This window comes from Ahaetulla prasina, chromosome 1 (assembly GCF_028640845.1).
Source record: "Ahaetulla prasina isolate Xishuangbanna chromosome 1, ASM2864084v1, whole genome shotgun sequence".
Taxonomy (NCBI): Eukaryota; Metazoa; Chordata; class Lepidosauria; order Squamata; family Colubridae; genus Ahaetulla; species Ahaetulla prasina.
Window position 1 is genome coordinate 47,300,715 of NC_080539.1, and position 15,273 is coordinate 47,315,987.

General features: G+C 37.1%; 1 protein-coding gene across 6 annotated transcripts in view; it reads left to right on the top strand.

Annotated features, from left to right (window-relative positions):
- The window catches only part of BCL2L11 (BCL2 like 11), a 40,661-nt gene extending 25,898 nt beyond the window's left edge, over positions 1 to 14,763 (top strand). For 4 of the 6 annotated variants that reach the window (XM_058165089.1, XM_058165088.1, XM_058165091.1 and 1 more), the window contains exons 3-4: positions 2,824 to 3,033; positions 12,693 to 14,763. In XM_058165089.1, the coding sequence (XP_058021072.1) occupies positions 2,824 to 3,033; positions 12,693 to 12,931 (449 nt within the window). In that variant the 3' untranslated portion in view covers positions 12,932 to 14,763. The remainder of the gene's footprint in view (positions 1 to 2,823; positions 3,034 to 12,692) is intronic. The other 2 variants (XM_058165093.1, XM_058165092.1) reach the window with 1 other exon arrangement.
- Positions 14,764 to 15,273: the final 510 nt, after the last annotated feature.

Below are 15,273 nucleotides of genomic sequence, written 5' to 3' on the forward strand. Positions count from 1 at the left end.
TTCAAAGGAGGCAATTATGGTGTTTGCGCCCATTTTTAGAGCCACATAGGCATACCCAAACAGGGCTCTGCTGCTAATAAGCAAGGCGGCAAGATGCTGCTGTAATTTGTATGCCCGAGAACTGGGCAGGGACAAGAGTGCCTTGGGCCAAGGCAAGGTTATGGATAGCTGTCTGCCACTTAAGGGCTTTCCTAGCGATCTGGGACTAACCTGGCAACCTCTCTGCTGCGAAAGAAAACCCCCTTGGCAAGCCCATCAAACTGAGTCCTGCTGAATCACGCAGCCCAAGAGTCAGCGGCAGGAACCTCCAACTCTGCCCATTGCCCTGTCAAAGGCACCTCCTGGTGCTCTACCTCCCTGCAGCGTGGCCTTCAGTGAGGTTGGCTTAAAGCCCTTCATGCTGGAATCCACCACTCAACCAGCCAAGTCTAGGAGCCAGTCAGAAGCTTAAATGTGTATTCTAAAGATGTTGATTGCAGTGAAGAAGTATCCAGAAATAGCTTGAAAGGAGCAAGAAAAACCATGACTGTTCTGACAAAGACTGAGTCAAAAGCTGGAGACTGTTGGTAGAATGCGTGTCCTTGCAGCTTTGACAGACTCAGTCTTATTGGCTAACAGACAAGGACAACCCATTCCTGGATGCTGCCTCCACTGCAATGGAGAATAAAGCAGAATATATGAGGAGAAATATGCATTATTTTTTTATGCATCTTGGCCTTGGTTAGTAACTGGGTATAAGAATCAGTGTTTTGTGCTAACCACTTCATAGAAAAGATGAGTTCTGATGGATTTGTAAAGAACAAAACAAATCATGTATATGAGCTTTGATGGTTTGCTTCAGCGTCTATTTGTGAATAAGTTACCTGAGCCTGCATGCTTAAAATAGATGTTTCCTTACACTCAACATGCCTTAAAAAAAGAAAAGGTAATTGCCTCAAGTGGTATTTAGGACTATGCTGCCTCGCCTTTTGTTTTGAATACATGTATTCAGTGTATCTGTGAGTACAGATTCACAGATAATCCTTGATTTGCAACCTCAATTGGGATTGGAATTCCCATAAATCGTTGTAATCCTAACACAACATGACCAGACCTAATTTTACGACCACTTTACTACAGTTGAGAGTGGAATCATCATAGTCCAAATCTTAACTAATGGCATGTTTTTGGGTTTGTTTTTTTTGCTAGAAATCATAAAAAAATTCCAAAATTGCGATCACATGACTACGGGAGGCTGCAACCAGTTGTAAATGTAAACTGGTTGCTTACATGCTCGATCAATTACCAATTGAAATCATATGACCATGGGGTGGGGGGCAGTTGTTAAGTTCAAATTTAGGTTGTAACTGACTTTTTTGGAGGCTATCATTACTTCGAATAGTTGTTAAGAAACAAGTAACGACGGTCATGAGTTACGGAGTATATACTGCTTGAGCGGCTTGACATCTTCTAAAGTAAATTTACTTGAGAGCAGAAAGCAGCATGCTTCTTGATCTTTGAAAAGAGTGCATTTAAACATAATTTGGAAGACAGCTGTAAACCTAGTTCCAAACATCTCCTATTTTGCTAATAATAGGAAGCTATAACAAATCCTAGCTGGTCGCTTATATGCAAGGAATGAAGTTTAGTACATACTAATGTTTTGATTAATGTGATATGCAGCCCTTTAACAGCATCTCTGCAATGCTGGCCTATATGAAAAACTATTCCTCAGATTTTGCATGATTACAGAGCCTGGCGTCAATATTTATTTCTGTAGCTGCCTATTTCAAAGAAGTGGCTATGGGTAGCGAACAACCATTAATTAAATCACAAACCCCTAATGTTTAATCCAGAGATACTGTGTTAATATGTGCTGTTTGGAAATTATCAGAGAAATGACCGATAGAAGTCCTACTGTTATTACTAACTCGTGAGGGAATTAGGATATAAATAAGCATGACATCAGAATATAAGGTTCCATGTTGTAGATTCATTTCATCATTTGGAGGAGATAATTCTCTGGTATTTTTATTGTGCTTTAATTGTGTGGGATTTTTTTTTGGGGGGGGTGATTCTTTATACAGGTAGTCCTCAACTTGTAATAGCTCATTTAGTGATTGTTGAAAGTTACAACAGCACTGAAAAAAGTGACTTATGATAGATTTTCACACTTATTATTATTGTAACAACCCCATGCTCACATGATCAAAATTCAGATGCTTGGCAACTGATACTCATTGCAGTGTCCTGGGATCATGTGATTACCTTTTGCATTGTCAAGAGTCACTTAAAAACCAACTAACTAACTTACCAGTTGCAGTGATTCACTTAACAATTGTGGCAAGAAAGATCATAAAATGAGGCAAAATGTACTTGTCTCATTTAGCAGCATAAATTTTGGGCTCAATTGTGGTACAAGTCGAGGACTATCTGTACACTATTTTAGCGTTTGATTTCCCAGGTAGCTGTTGGAGCACTCTTGAATTGTTTGTAAAAGAGTCTGATCCTAGCTGAGCGAAAAGTATGTTAAAATCCACAGACAAAACTTTACACAATTTACTACTACTTTAGGTGAAAAAAAATATAATTTAATAGATTCAGTTGATAATAATGAATAAAGAAATGCAGAGTTAGATCATATAGCTTTAATATAATATATAATCATAGATACCATGATGACAAGTTTAGTGTAATTTTCTCTCTGTATTTTTATTAAATTATTATTATAGCTTTAAGAAAAATAAGTAGTAAAATCATTGAGTGCATGTGCACTGTGGGGAATGGATATGGAAAACCTTTGGGAAGTGTAAAAAATAAATAAATTGTGTTGTTTTGATACAGCTTCCAGATGGCAGTCACGGCCAATACCTGAGGATATGCAGCCAGAAATATGGATTGCACAGGAATTACGACGCATTGGAGATGAATTTAATGCTTCCTACTGTCCAAGAAGGGTAACTTTCAACATTTTTATTATTTTAAATTCTTTTGCTTATTCCAGTGATGTAGCTCTGTCTACTCAAACAAAAGACAGAGGAAAGCAAATGTTATGTAAGTATTTCAAAATTTGCTAAAATACTAGTTACTTAAACATATCTGATTTCAAACATTATTTGAATACTTTGCCTTTTTATATTGAAAATATTGAAAGCACACTTAGTTATTTGTAGCATATTTGCAATTTAAGGAGCACACACACACACCTTATACAGTAGGCCTGTGCTCCAGACCTCATGCAAACACAGCACCTATCTTCTACCAATTAAAACACCCTGTTTAGGCATCAGTGGAAACATGAAAAAAGACACTACTTTCAGGCTTACACGGATGCTTGAAAAAGAAAATGCCTCTTTTATGACATGCTCTGGGTCAATTACTACACAAAGATTGATGGTTGGATAATTGGTTGGATTCATGGATTCTACACAATCTGTATCAACTAATTCTAATTACATTGTGTGATATATTAATGATGTATACGCAGACCAGTAGTCCACATAACGGATATAATTTACTGAATTCTGAGCTGGTGAACCTTCTGAAACCGCATACTGCACAATAGTTATATATTCCTGCCTACACAGTTTCTTTTAGAACAGTATAAGGATCTGCACTATTAGTATTTAATTTAACTTTCATCCTCCAATATTCTTAGCTTGGCATTTACAAGTAGTCCTTGACTTACATTCATTTAATGACAATTTGAAAAAAAGGTAATTTATGACCAATTTTCACATTTATAACTGTAGCAGCCTTCCCCATAATCATGCGATCAAAATTTGGGGGCTTGAAACTGGCATGTGATTATGACAGTTGCATTGCCCCAGGGTCATGTGATCACCATTTGTAACTTTCCCAGCTATCTTCCAACCAGCAAAATCAATGGGGGAAACCAGATACACTTAACAACTGCATGATTGACTTAATAACTGCACTTGATTCACTTAACAACTGTGGCAAAAAACTCACTTAATAGCTGCCTTGCTTAACAGTGGAAATCTTGGGCTCAATTTTGATCGTAACTCAGGGACTACTTGTACTTAACTGTCATTTAATGCTAAGACCATACCAAGATTAGCTCAGCAACGGGAGCTGACTTTTGTTCCTACTGGGAATGGAAAGTTAAACCAAGTAGCTGTAGATTTGGCAGGAGATCATGTAGAATTCAGTTAAGGCTACTGAACTAAGTAAAAGAAAGTTGTAGTTTAGAACCTAGGACTAAACTTGGTTTACTTAAACTCAACTTTGTTCAGTTTAAAACTGAGAAATTGAACAGCTGTTCAGTCTGGAGATAATGAAAGCAGATTTAAAATAAAATTTTTAAAAAGATAAATGGCATATCATCATTTTGGATAATGAGGTAGTCTTTTAGCTTTCTCTCTTTTCTTGGATTTTTGAAATTTTAAAACACAGATTCTTTTCAAAAAGCACTGAAAACCTGATCTTATTTGAAGCAGTAACAGAAATTTGCAGATTGGACCAAACTAATTTAGAGAGTTGAATCTTTCCTAGTGCTGCTTTTTTAGGGTCCCATAGATATTTCTCCACTCATGAGGGAAAACCTATAGGGATTTTTTTTTCTCTTTTAGGTGGACAGATTTCTAGGGAATCACAACATCTCTTTGTATTGCAATGACCAAATTCACAGCCCTCCTTGGCAGATTTTCCTAGGATTGGGTGTACATGGCTAATGGCAGTGATGGCCTTATCAATGCTCCTAATATCTATTTTAAGCTGTGGAAGTCAGTGGTTGTCATCATGTGTTGAAGGAGTGAACGCCACACTGTTATTGCTAATTCTATATTGTATGAGTTAGTTTGATATGTTTTGTAAATCGTTGGCATCTGTAGTGAAAGGGAAAAACAAGGAAAACTTTCTATAAAAGAAAATATCAAAGGTTATTCAACTGTATTATCACATAAGCATTTATAAATTATATTCACCATCTGATGAATGAAATAAATTCCTATGAGAGAAACTTAAAAGTGCATTAGGTTGGGATATGTGTGGAAATACTGAGAATAGAAGGATTGTCCTGGGAGCTGAGTGATATAGATACAACAGAGTTGGAAAAGACCTTGGAGGTCTTAGTTATTTTAGATATAAATAGATATTTTAGATATAAAATAGTTTAAATATTAATAGTAAAAGTAGTGCATTCTATATTGTTAGTTCCATTAAAAAAGAATTGTGTGATCATAATACAATTAACGTTACCAGTAATTGTACCATGGGAAACACTATACATTCAGCAGGATAAATGCTATCTGTTTCTATTGTTGTTTTGGGGGAGGGAAGCACATTGAGAGTAGTCTTCCATACATGCTATACTTAGTGTCATGGGAATCAGGAATAATGTACCTTTCCTCATCAAGGCATTGCACCTTATTGCCAAAATCTCTTCTGGTACATAGAGAACGTGGAAACTTGAAACCAATATAAAATAAATGTAGCTCTGAAGTAACTTTAAATTAAAAATGGTAATATGTATTCTGAGATACATTGAGCTCACAATTTTGCAATTGCATACACCTATTCCCTCTTTTTCTGTATAAAATTCTGAACAGGGTTCCATAGATGAAGAACAAGCATAAAACAAATTATTCTAGAAGTTTCTGTTCACATGATGGTTTTAGTAAACTTTAACTGTATTGGGGAAGGGGACAGGGCACCACAGGACAGCAGCCTTATATTAAGAAATTAAGCACAAAATGCTTTACTGGTAAAGGAGATAAAAAGATAGGAAATGCTTGAGTTATGAAATATTAGTAAACTGGATGACAATTAAGGGAGAAAAACAGCAATTCTGACCAATAAAATGATAAATGCCTTTCAGAGAAAAAACAGATAGCATCTTGACAATTGATGCGTGCATTGCATGTCACTTTAAGGGTCCTTGTTGGTTCTTGGTGGGCTTTTTTTTTTTGTTTACATTTATACCCCGCCCTTCTCCGAAGACTCAGGGCGGCTTACAATGTATAAGGCATTTGTAAATGGAATAGCTTATGGATCATAATTTTGTGTAATTAAGGGTTTATGGGTGGTTCTAATTATTTTTAAAATAATGAGAATCAAATAATATATCATAATTCCATGCATTCTGCCACTATATGGGGTATTTGTATTGTATGTATGTACTTTGGATAGATAGAAGCTCTGTGTTGCTTTTGGTCATCTAGAAGTAGATCCTTTTTTGGAGTTCAATGTGTCCAATTCGATATTGCCCAATTACAAATAGTTGCAGCTTGATTCCTTCTGCTGAAATTTTGTGTATGCAATATATGTATATTGTCTTAATATATATAATATAATGTCTTAAATGTACATATAAACTGCTTATTTTCCACTATACTTTAAATGTCTTTTCTATTTCTATGGTATTCATCCTGTCCTCTTGCTGTCCTTGTATATGGTATGGGTATTTGGCTTTTAGGTTGGCAGACCTAATACTCTTATTGAGAAGACTACATACTGTTACCACAAACTAATTTGTGATAGCAACATTGAATAGATTCCTGTTTGGTTTTTCTACAGTGTCTGTGATGCATTCATAGGTTGACTATTTAAATTGAATGCAGGAGAAGGGGGAAGGAGACATTTGCGTAGGAAAGGTAGTGGTGGGCTTGTGATGCTGAATCTTCGGCAATGAGGGGCCCCAGACAAAGGGCAGGGGAAAGGGTTAAGCTTCCCTCTGCCATTTCTCTCCTTTGATTGCCCGTGCTATTTGCATCACTGGTTAAACTTGCCCCAGTGATGCTTTTTTCCAGGCTGCTGTTTTCAGTCTGAGAAATATTTCCTCAATACTGTTTTGCTTCCCATTAGCTATTTGTTTTGGCTAAACTTCTTTGGCTGTTTAGTATGTTTTATATTTAGCTCCTTCCGGTTTTTCACGCCTTTATTTTGGACTATGTAGCTTTCTTGTTCAGCTGGCAAAGCATCACACACCTGATTTGTCATACACGAAAATAACGTGCAGAAGGGTGTTCTGTAATGAAATGTTATGATGAGTCATTTAGTTTATATGTGTATTGGATTTTAGACAGTTTTTAGTTTCCTCATTCATATCTGGAAACTTGAGTAGAAAGTGCAGCTAGCTAAATGTTACAACTGATAACAATAGTAAATTCAAAGGAGATTTCAGAAAGAGCAAGTGGCTGTCAAGGTCTGTTTTTGTTTCCTATGCACCTGCTTCCCTGGATTGAACCTGCAGATTGTTTTGATTTGGATATTTATTCGTTCCACTGTTGTGCCGATGCAGACACTTGCATTACATCAAGCTTTTGGAAGTGACACGTGTGCAGAAATTAACCCCTTAGGAAACCATTAAGTTGAGGAAACAAGTACACACTTTCCTTGGAATCTCCTAAAACTTAAAGCATCAATCAAGTACATGTTGTGATGATCTTGGCAAAAGCAGCACTCAAGATACTGCAGTAATACAAGAGACGTATAGTTAATGTCACTCAGTTAATCTCCAAATATAGTGGTACCGCACTTTCATGACAGACAAGTGTTTCTAGTATTCAAACATCATGATTTACTTGCTGTTTTGAATGAAATTGCCCAGTAGCTTTAAAGCTGCATCTGGACTCTGCCCTCTGTTTTGCTGTGTTGTGGTCACATAACAAATGTCAACTGATAGGCTTTGGTGAAAGGAAGATCTTTGTCTAGAGTTTTTAAACATTTGAATTCAGTCTGTCTTTAAAACTGAGCACTGTATTGTGGTAAATTAGCCTGTCCCTTTTTCTAGAGTTGATGGTCAATTATTTCTAACAGATAAGATATATCCTTTTATCGCCAATCTTAAACTTTGGCTTCTAAGATAAATTTATCTCAGGCCAGTTTCCTAGTTCTTTTACCAGCTAAACAGTTTTGAGTCTGTTATTTATATATCAAACTTCTCCCCCACACATGTTTTCTTTTGTGCTTATTTAGGGAAAACATGACGTGCTTTACTATATTTTAATATTTTTAGAACAAAGGCTATGGACATACTAAAGTGGAGTCCTTTTCATTAAACTGAAAAACGCTACTACAAGCAAAACACTCTTCTAGATGTGCTTTAACAAGCCTCTGGCAGATGGGGAAAAAATAAAGTATAGAAAATCAATCTCTTACACTGCAGTCATTTTTTACTTACCTTTGTTTTGTAAGTAGCTACAATTTCCACCACAGAAATAGTGTCTTATGTTTTGTAGATTCCATAGAGAGAGCATACCTTTCTTTGTGCATTTTATTATGCATCCCCTAAGCACACCCCAGAAATGTTTCTCTTGTATTCTTCCCTCTCCTTTGAAAAGTTAGATCATACGAATGAGAAGTCTATGCAAAGTGCCAGTGCATATGTGGAATGGAGCAAGGGGCATATCTGTTTCTGCCCTTCCATAGAGCCTGCCTGTCATTTCACATCTATATTGGTTCTTGGGGGATTTTGTTGAAGTAGTATGCTTTTTGTATACTTCATGAATTGATGTTTGTGTCAGGTTTTGGAGACATTGCCATCTTTTGTGGTTTCCCATCTGCTTAACCATAATTAGCAATGGGGAAAAACATAACCTCTGGAACCTATGCATTCTCTGTTATGATTGATACTGCTGTTAAGTTTGCCTTGAAAGGCAATACAGTAAGTCCTTTAAACAACAACCTAAAATAAGCCTTATTATTTTGAAAGTAAATTTGTGAAAGGCTAATTTTGGAAGAATCCTGTACTTCCAAGATAAAAATCACAAGTTGTTGTTAGAATGCCCTTAGAGGAATTGCAGGCATGAATTGATTTGCTCTCATCTTATTATGTAGGGATGGAAGTGCCATAGCCTTGCCAGAATCCCATTATGTCAGGTGGATCAAGCAAGAATTTGCTGCTGCTGCCGCCCTTCCCTTGCTTGGTTTTTTAAAAATATCAGACATGTTTTATCTTTATTTGGCTTGAAAACCGAAGGAAGACGTAAACAGTTCAGATTTTGGGTAAGCTACACCATATGACTTTTTCCAGCTAAAGCAAAAGGTAACTGCAATGGTGCAAGAATCTGGTGCTGTAGGACAAAGAAATGACTATAGGCAGCAAACCAACCTCTTTTTAACCTTAATCTGAGTTAAATATAGTTATAATTACTTTCCATTAATTTAATAACTTCCCAATTTTGTAATAGTTTTTAGGAGAACTCTTAAATTGTGCATGTCTTCCTATAAAATAATTTACCGTCTTGCTAGACTTAAGATCTTTGAAACAGATTTATGACGGCATTTGACATAATAGGCATTACTACAGGAAAGCTTATACCACAATAAAACTAGTAGTCTAAAGTATCCCAAGATACTATATTTACAGATTAACAGAGTTGGAAGGGACTTTGTAGGTCATCTAGTCCAACTCCCCACCCAAACAGGAGACCCTACACCATTTCTGACAAATGGCAGTCCAATCTCTTCTTGAAAGTCTCAAGTGATGAAGCTCCCATAATTTCTGAATGCAAGCTGTTCCATTGGTTGATTGTTCTCACTGTCAGAAAATTTCTCCTTATTTCCAAGTTAAATCTCTCCTTGTTCAGTTTCCATCCATTATTCCTCATCTGGCCTACAGGTGCTTTGGAAGATCTCAAATATTGGAAGACCGCTATCATGTCTCCCCTGGTCCTTCTCTTCACTAGACTAGCCATGCCCAGTTCCTGTACTGGAGCTGGTCTTCTGAGACTTTTTAGTGTTTGTTTGATACAGATAAATGAAAATTTCTAGTCCATATGCTAATTGTATTTAATTAGTTTAAAACAACCTTTTCTAAACAAAGGGTTGAAAGAGAAATAATTGATTTGATTGTCCCCTGGATTATCTGCTTTATTTTCTCTCATCAAATGAGACTTGTGGAAGTTGAAGTCAGGCAGCACACACATGTGTATGTCTTCTTTTTCTTACATGACTGCATCTTTTCAAGTGTATCTGCATGTATTTATACTCAAAAAAAGCAGTGGGTGTTTATACAGGTGGAGTCACTTGAGAATAATTTGGAGGTTCACTAGTTCATTAGCTCTGGCACGGATTGCCAATAGCTTTATTTAGGTTCTTGGCATACATTACACCAAATCACTGGTTTCTCAGATAAATTATAGCTACCAAATTTCATCCTTTGGGAATCTCTGCAACATTTTCAAGAGTCAACAATTTAGACAATGACACAATTATGCTCTGAGAATACCATCGTGGTTTTGGCATCTCCTGTTTTTTCTCCTTTCTGTGTGCTCTAACAGATCTCATAAATTATATACCATTTGTTTCTGGTAACAAACGTCACATTAAGCAGCACACAACAAGATTAAATATAGTGACAGTTACTCCAAACACTGTTAAAGATACAATTCATTCACAAGACTTTCTTCTGCCTTTATTTCTTAGACAACTGGAATCAGAAAACTATGGATTTCGGAGTCTCTCTTCACCTAGAAGGTGAAATGTCAAAAAACTGCCGTTTATGAGGAAAAATAAGCTGCCTATAGAAGCTTCTTTTTTTACTTCTTTAATTTTTCATCTCACAGGAGTTTTAAAGTATGTTAGATGGGCTTGAGTTCTATATACCATGGTAGGGAGAATCCATTTGAATGAATAAATTACAGTGAGTGTGCAAGCATGGTTGAGGCAGACAACGAGGACATCAATCAGTGACAGAAAATGGATATAGGAAAAAGAATTAGCTAAAAATACAAAATGTGATGAGTTAATCATTTTTTCCATGGTTTGCTGAATGTCCCTAAGTAATTTTGCATCACATTAACACAGCAGTAGCAATAGCACTTAGACCAGCGGTTCTCAACCTGTGGGTCGGGACCCCGTTGGGGGTCGAATGACGATTTGCCAGGGGTCGCCTAAGACCATCGGAAATGTGGGAAGTATACTTGCGAGTCAAAGAATCGTGCTCCAATGGTTTGACTCCACAAGCCAGCTGCAGGCTCTTCAAATCGCTAGCCGAATTCGGCTTCAGGCGCGATGAATTAAAAAAGAGAGAAATCTTTGCTCTGATGTCTCCCTCTCAAGCCAGCTGCAATCACTCCCGATCGCTAGCCTAATCTGGCTTCAGGCGCGATAAACTTAATAGGGGAGGAGTCTCCGCTTTAATGCCTCCGTCCTCAAGGCAATCGCAAGCAGTTCAGATCGCTAGCCAACATAGCTTCAGGCGCGATAAATTCAAAACAAAAATAATTTTACAGTTGGGGTCGCCACATCATGGGGAATTGTATTAAAGGGGTCGCAGCATTATAAAGGTTGAGAACCACTGACTTAGACTTACATACCACCCAGTAGCCTATGGAAATTCTCAGTCATCCATGCTCATGGTTGTCTCAAAAGTGCTTTTTCAAGAGGCAACTGGACTTTCTTGTTTTTCTTTGAAGACGTTTCACTTCTCATCCAAGAAGCTTCTTGGATGAGAAGCGAAACATCTTAAAAAACAAAACAAAACAGAAAGTCCAGTTGGCTTTTGAAAAAACACCTTTGGCAGAACCACCTCATAGTGTTTTACAGTAATCTCTGGGTGGTTTACAATGCCAGCATATTGCCCCATTCTCGGAAGGATGGAAGGCTGTGATAACCTCAAGCCCCATCAGAATTGAACTCCAGACTGCAGGCAGAGTTTACCTGCAATATTGCATTCTAACTACTGCACCATTGGACTCTTACTTCATACGAACTTTAAATAAATAATAATAATATACGTGTCTCAGAAAGGATGACTTTAGGGTTGAGCTATAATATTGTTTACACTCCATCTTTCTATAAGGCCAAAAGCAAATATATTCAGTTGAATATGAGATGCACACAATTTAGACTAAGGATTAATAATCTCTTCCAACATATACTCTATAGTACCATTAGTCATGTGTAGAGTTCTGTTTTTACAGCATTTAATCCATGAGCGTTAGACCAGTTTACTATTATTTATTTTCTCATCCCAGTAAGTAGAGATATAGAAAATGACTGCCTTTTTACTTGAGTGTAAACTTATTCATACATAGCAACCATGCTATATTTTATTTGCAGCCAATAAACATTGATACTCTCCCTCTGTCTTAACACCTGCTCAGTCAAGCTGTTTGCCCATCTAGTCCTTTCTGGTTTACAGGGACTCTAGGGGGCTTAAGCAGACTGGATCTTTCTAGAAGCAAGATCCTGGCATGTTCTGATCTCTTCCTTTGAAAATTTTGATTTACACAAATATATACTGTACTATCAGCTAGCAATTATATGGTTAAATTAATAAAAAAGGAGGGTTACCTGGTAAGAAAAAAAAATTGAAGCATGAAAAAGCATATTTTTTTGTTTACATCATTTATTAAAAATAAATGATAAAAGGTATCCATATATTTATGAACAGAAGTTTAGTGCTCATGCAAACACCTACTGATCTAGTAATCTGACTAAAGCTTTGTCATTATACACATATATGTGTTCCTTTTGAGATGTAAAGATACAACCTATAGTCCATATGATTGCAATAGAAAAACCTCAAAAACCAAAAGGAGATCCTGCTTTGTTAGAATCCTAGTTCCACCCTAATGTTGTCTTATTGGCCAGCTTAACACTTTTATCATTTGTGCTTTGCTAAACCTACCCAAAGTACTTCATGTGTTAGTACTGCAATTCCTAAATTGGCCTATACATTTGATAATCTTTACTGCCTTATATGATATGTCCTTGTTTTAAAATAACTTTATTTTTTCTTTCAGGGTTTATTGGATTACCAGGGAGTAAATCATCAGATCATAATTTTGCGCCTTTTGCATTACATCGTCCGCTTCATATGGAGAATGCAGTGACTAGTGCTTCAAGAGCCCATGAAGATTGTTTAGTTGGTTTTAACAACAAAGCCCATGAACAATCTCTCTGGATGCAGCTAATAGCCATTCCTGACTTTGGGACATCCAGCAAATTAAAGGAGCAAGAGGACTCCCTATTAGAGAATTAACAAATTGTGATGGATTTTTGGAAATGGGTCAACATTTTTAGAAACAAGATTTCGTATGACAGTAGAGCTGACACCATGTTTTGTTGATGAAACTTTTTTTTTAAAAAAAGAACACCTGCTATATAAAGCTTTTAAGAAAAATAATTGAATTATGTGTTCACATTAGGAAATATGTAGGCTGCTCTCTACCTTACAACGGAATTGACTGAGCCAGCTACTTTTGTAAAGCTGCCTTAGTTTTTATATTAAAGACACATTGTACAGCTTTTTTAAGAACAAATCTTCCCAAGTAGTGAGAGGCCAGACTCTAGTATTAGGTCCTCCATTCATTCCAGATGACTTCCACGCAGAAGAGCTCATGATCATTAAATGAAGTTGGTGGAGACAAGATGGAAAGATTGGAATTGATACTTCCGGTTATTCCTCCCCAAATATCTGCCATTAAAGTCAGCTGCCTTTGTGCGTCTACACCAGAAGGCATTTACACAGAACATGTACCCATCTGCTGTGCAAGTACCAGACTGGATCTTTGTTCAGAGCTTCTGCTTCTTGCAGTCCAGAGGAAGAAATACTGAAGTTGCTTTGAAAGTTGAAATTAAACTGTGAAAGTTTAAATGGTCCAAATAATGACACCAGGTTGCCTTTTATAATTTTCTTCCTATGTTATTTGTATAGAACATGTATATTCTATAGCATAAACTGATGTGGGGAGGGAGGGGGGCAATGTAGCAATAAGTTTTTGCATGTGGGTGAAAGCAGTTCCTACACCTGTGCAATATTGCCCCAAGTTGTTAGAACAGGGTCCTACTGCATGATTCCTGGCACTGTTTTGATCCTCATTATGGTATTTTACTGTTGTTTAAATCCAGTTTGGGTATCTGTAGGTTGTTTTTTTTAAAGAAGCACTCTGGATTTAGTTATTGCTGCATTTATTCTTAATGAGTTAGTAACCATAATGTGGAATGTACAAGGACTACTGACTCAGTGCATGGGTTTGGGGTCGATAGCAGCACAGTATTCAAATTGATTCTGAGGGTAAAAATTCCAAAAGAGATGGAAACAAGTTTTTTTTTTCTTTTATAAATTTTTAACAGCAGAATTTCTGGAACCTTCCCCTCCCAAGTGCAGCCTCCATAGCCTCATGTGAGAAAGTAGCTGCATTTACCTACTATGTTGGTGAGGACTACTTATAGTTTACTTAGAAAAAAAAATATCTTGAACCAATTCCAAAAAGCTGAATTGTGCAACCTTAATAAACAAAACAAAGCAAATTGTTTCTCTGAGCCATAGATAGTAGTAAAGATAGTGATTCCCAAACTTTAGACTGAAGGTCTGTCATATGCCATGGGAGAGACAAAAAGAGAAACTTGCCATATTTGATATTGCTTCATTCCCTTGGTGTGCCTAGAGATGGAAACGAATATCCTTCTCAGGATAAGGGTTCTCTCATAAAGTTCCTGGTTCGGGTTCTCTTGCATTTGCCAGGTACAGAAGCCTTCATAAACATAGGAAGCTGCCTCATTTTGAATCAGAGTACTGGTCTGTTAAAGTTAGTGGTTGTTGGATGGATCTTTGCCAGCCCTTTTCAGAGATGTACAACACCTATATATATTTGCATCAGGGGTGAAATGTAAAACTTGTTACTACCGGTTCTGTGTGTGTGTGTGTGTGTGTGTGTGTGTGTGTGTGTGTGTGTGTGTTTTAATGTGACTGGGTGGGTGTGGCCAACTTTTTTTTTCTTTTTACTTTTAAAAGCATTTTTTCTACAACCTCTTTGGCCGAAGAGGTTGTTAAAAAAATGCTTTTAAAAGGCTCCTCTGGCGATCCCAGCTGAGTTGCCTGATCATCAGAGGCTTTTCTTTTAAAAACTTTTTTTTTTTTGCCTTTAAAAGAAAAAAAAGCCTGTGACGATCAGGCAACTCAGCTGGGATCGCCAGAGGAGCCTTTTAAAAGCATTTTTTCTACAACCTCTTTGTCCAAAGAGGTTGTAAAAAATGCTTTTAAAAGCCTCTGTTGATCCCAGCTGAGCTGCGCGATCATCAGAGGCTTTTTAAAAAAACTTTTAAAAGCATTTTTGTGGCCGAAGAAAAAACGCTTTTAAAAGGAAAAAAAAAACACCTCTGAAGATTGTGAGGCTCAGCTAGGCATATTGGGGGGGCAGGGATTTTTGCTACTGGTTCTCCGGACCACCCGCCACTATCGCTACCGGATCAGGCGATCCAGTCCGAACCAGGAGCATTTCATTCCTGATTTGCATGCAAAGTGTATGCTGGACTACTTACTGATTACCATTCTGTCTCAAAGCCTGACTAATGTAGGAGAGGGCATGATGGGAACAGGTC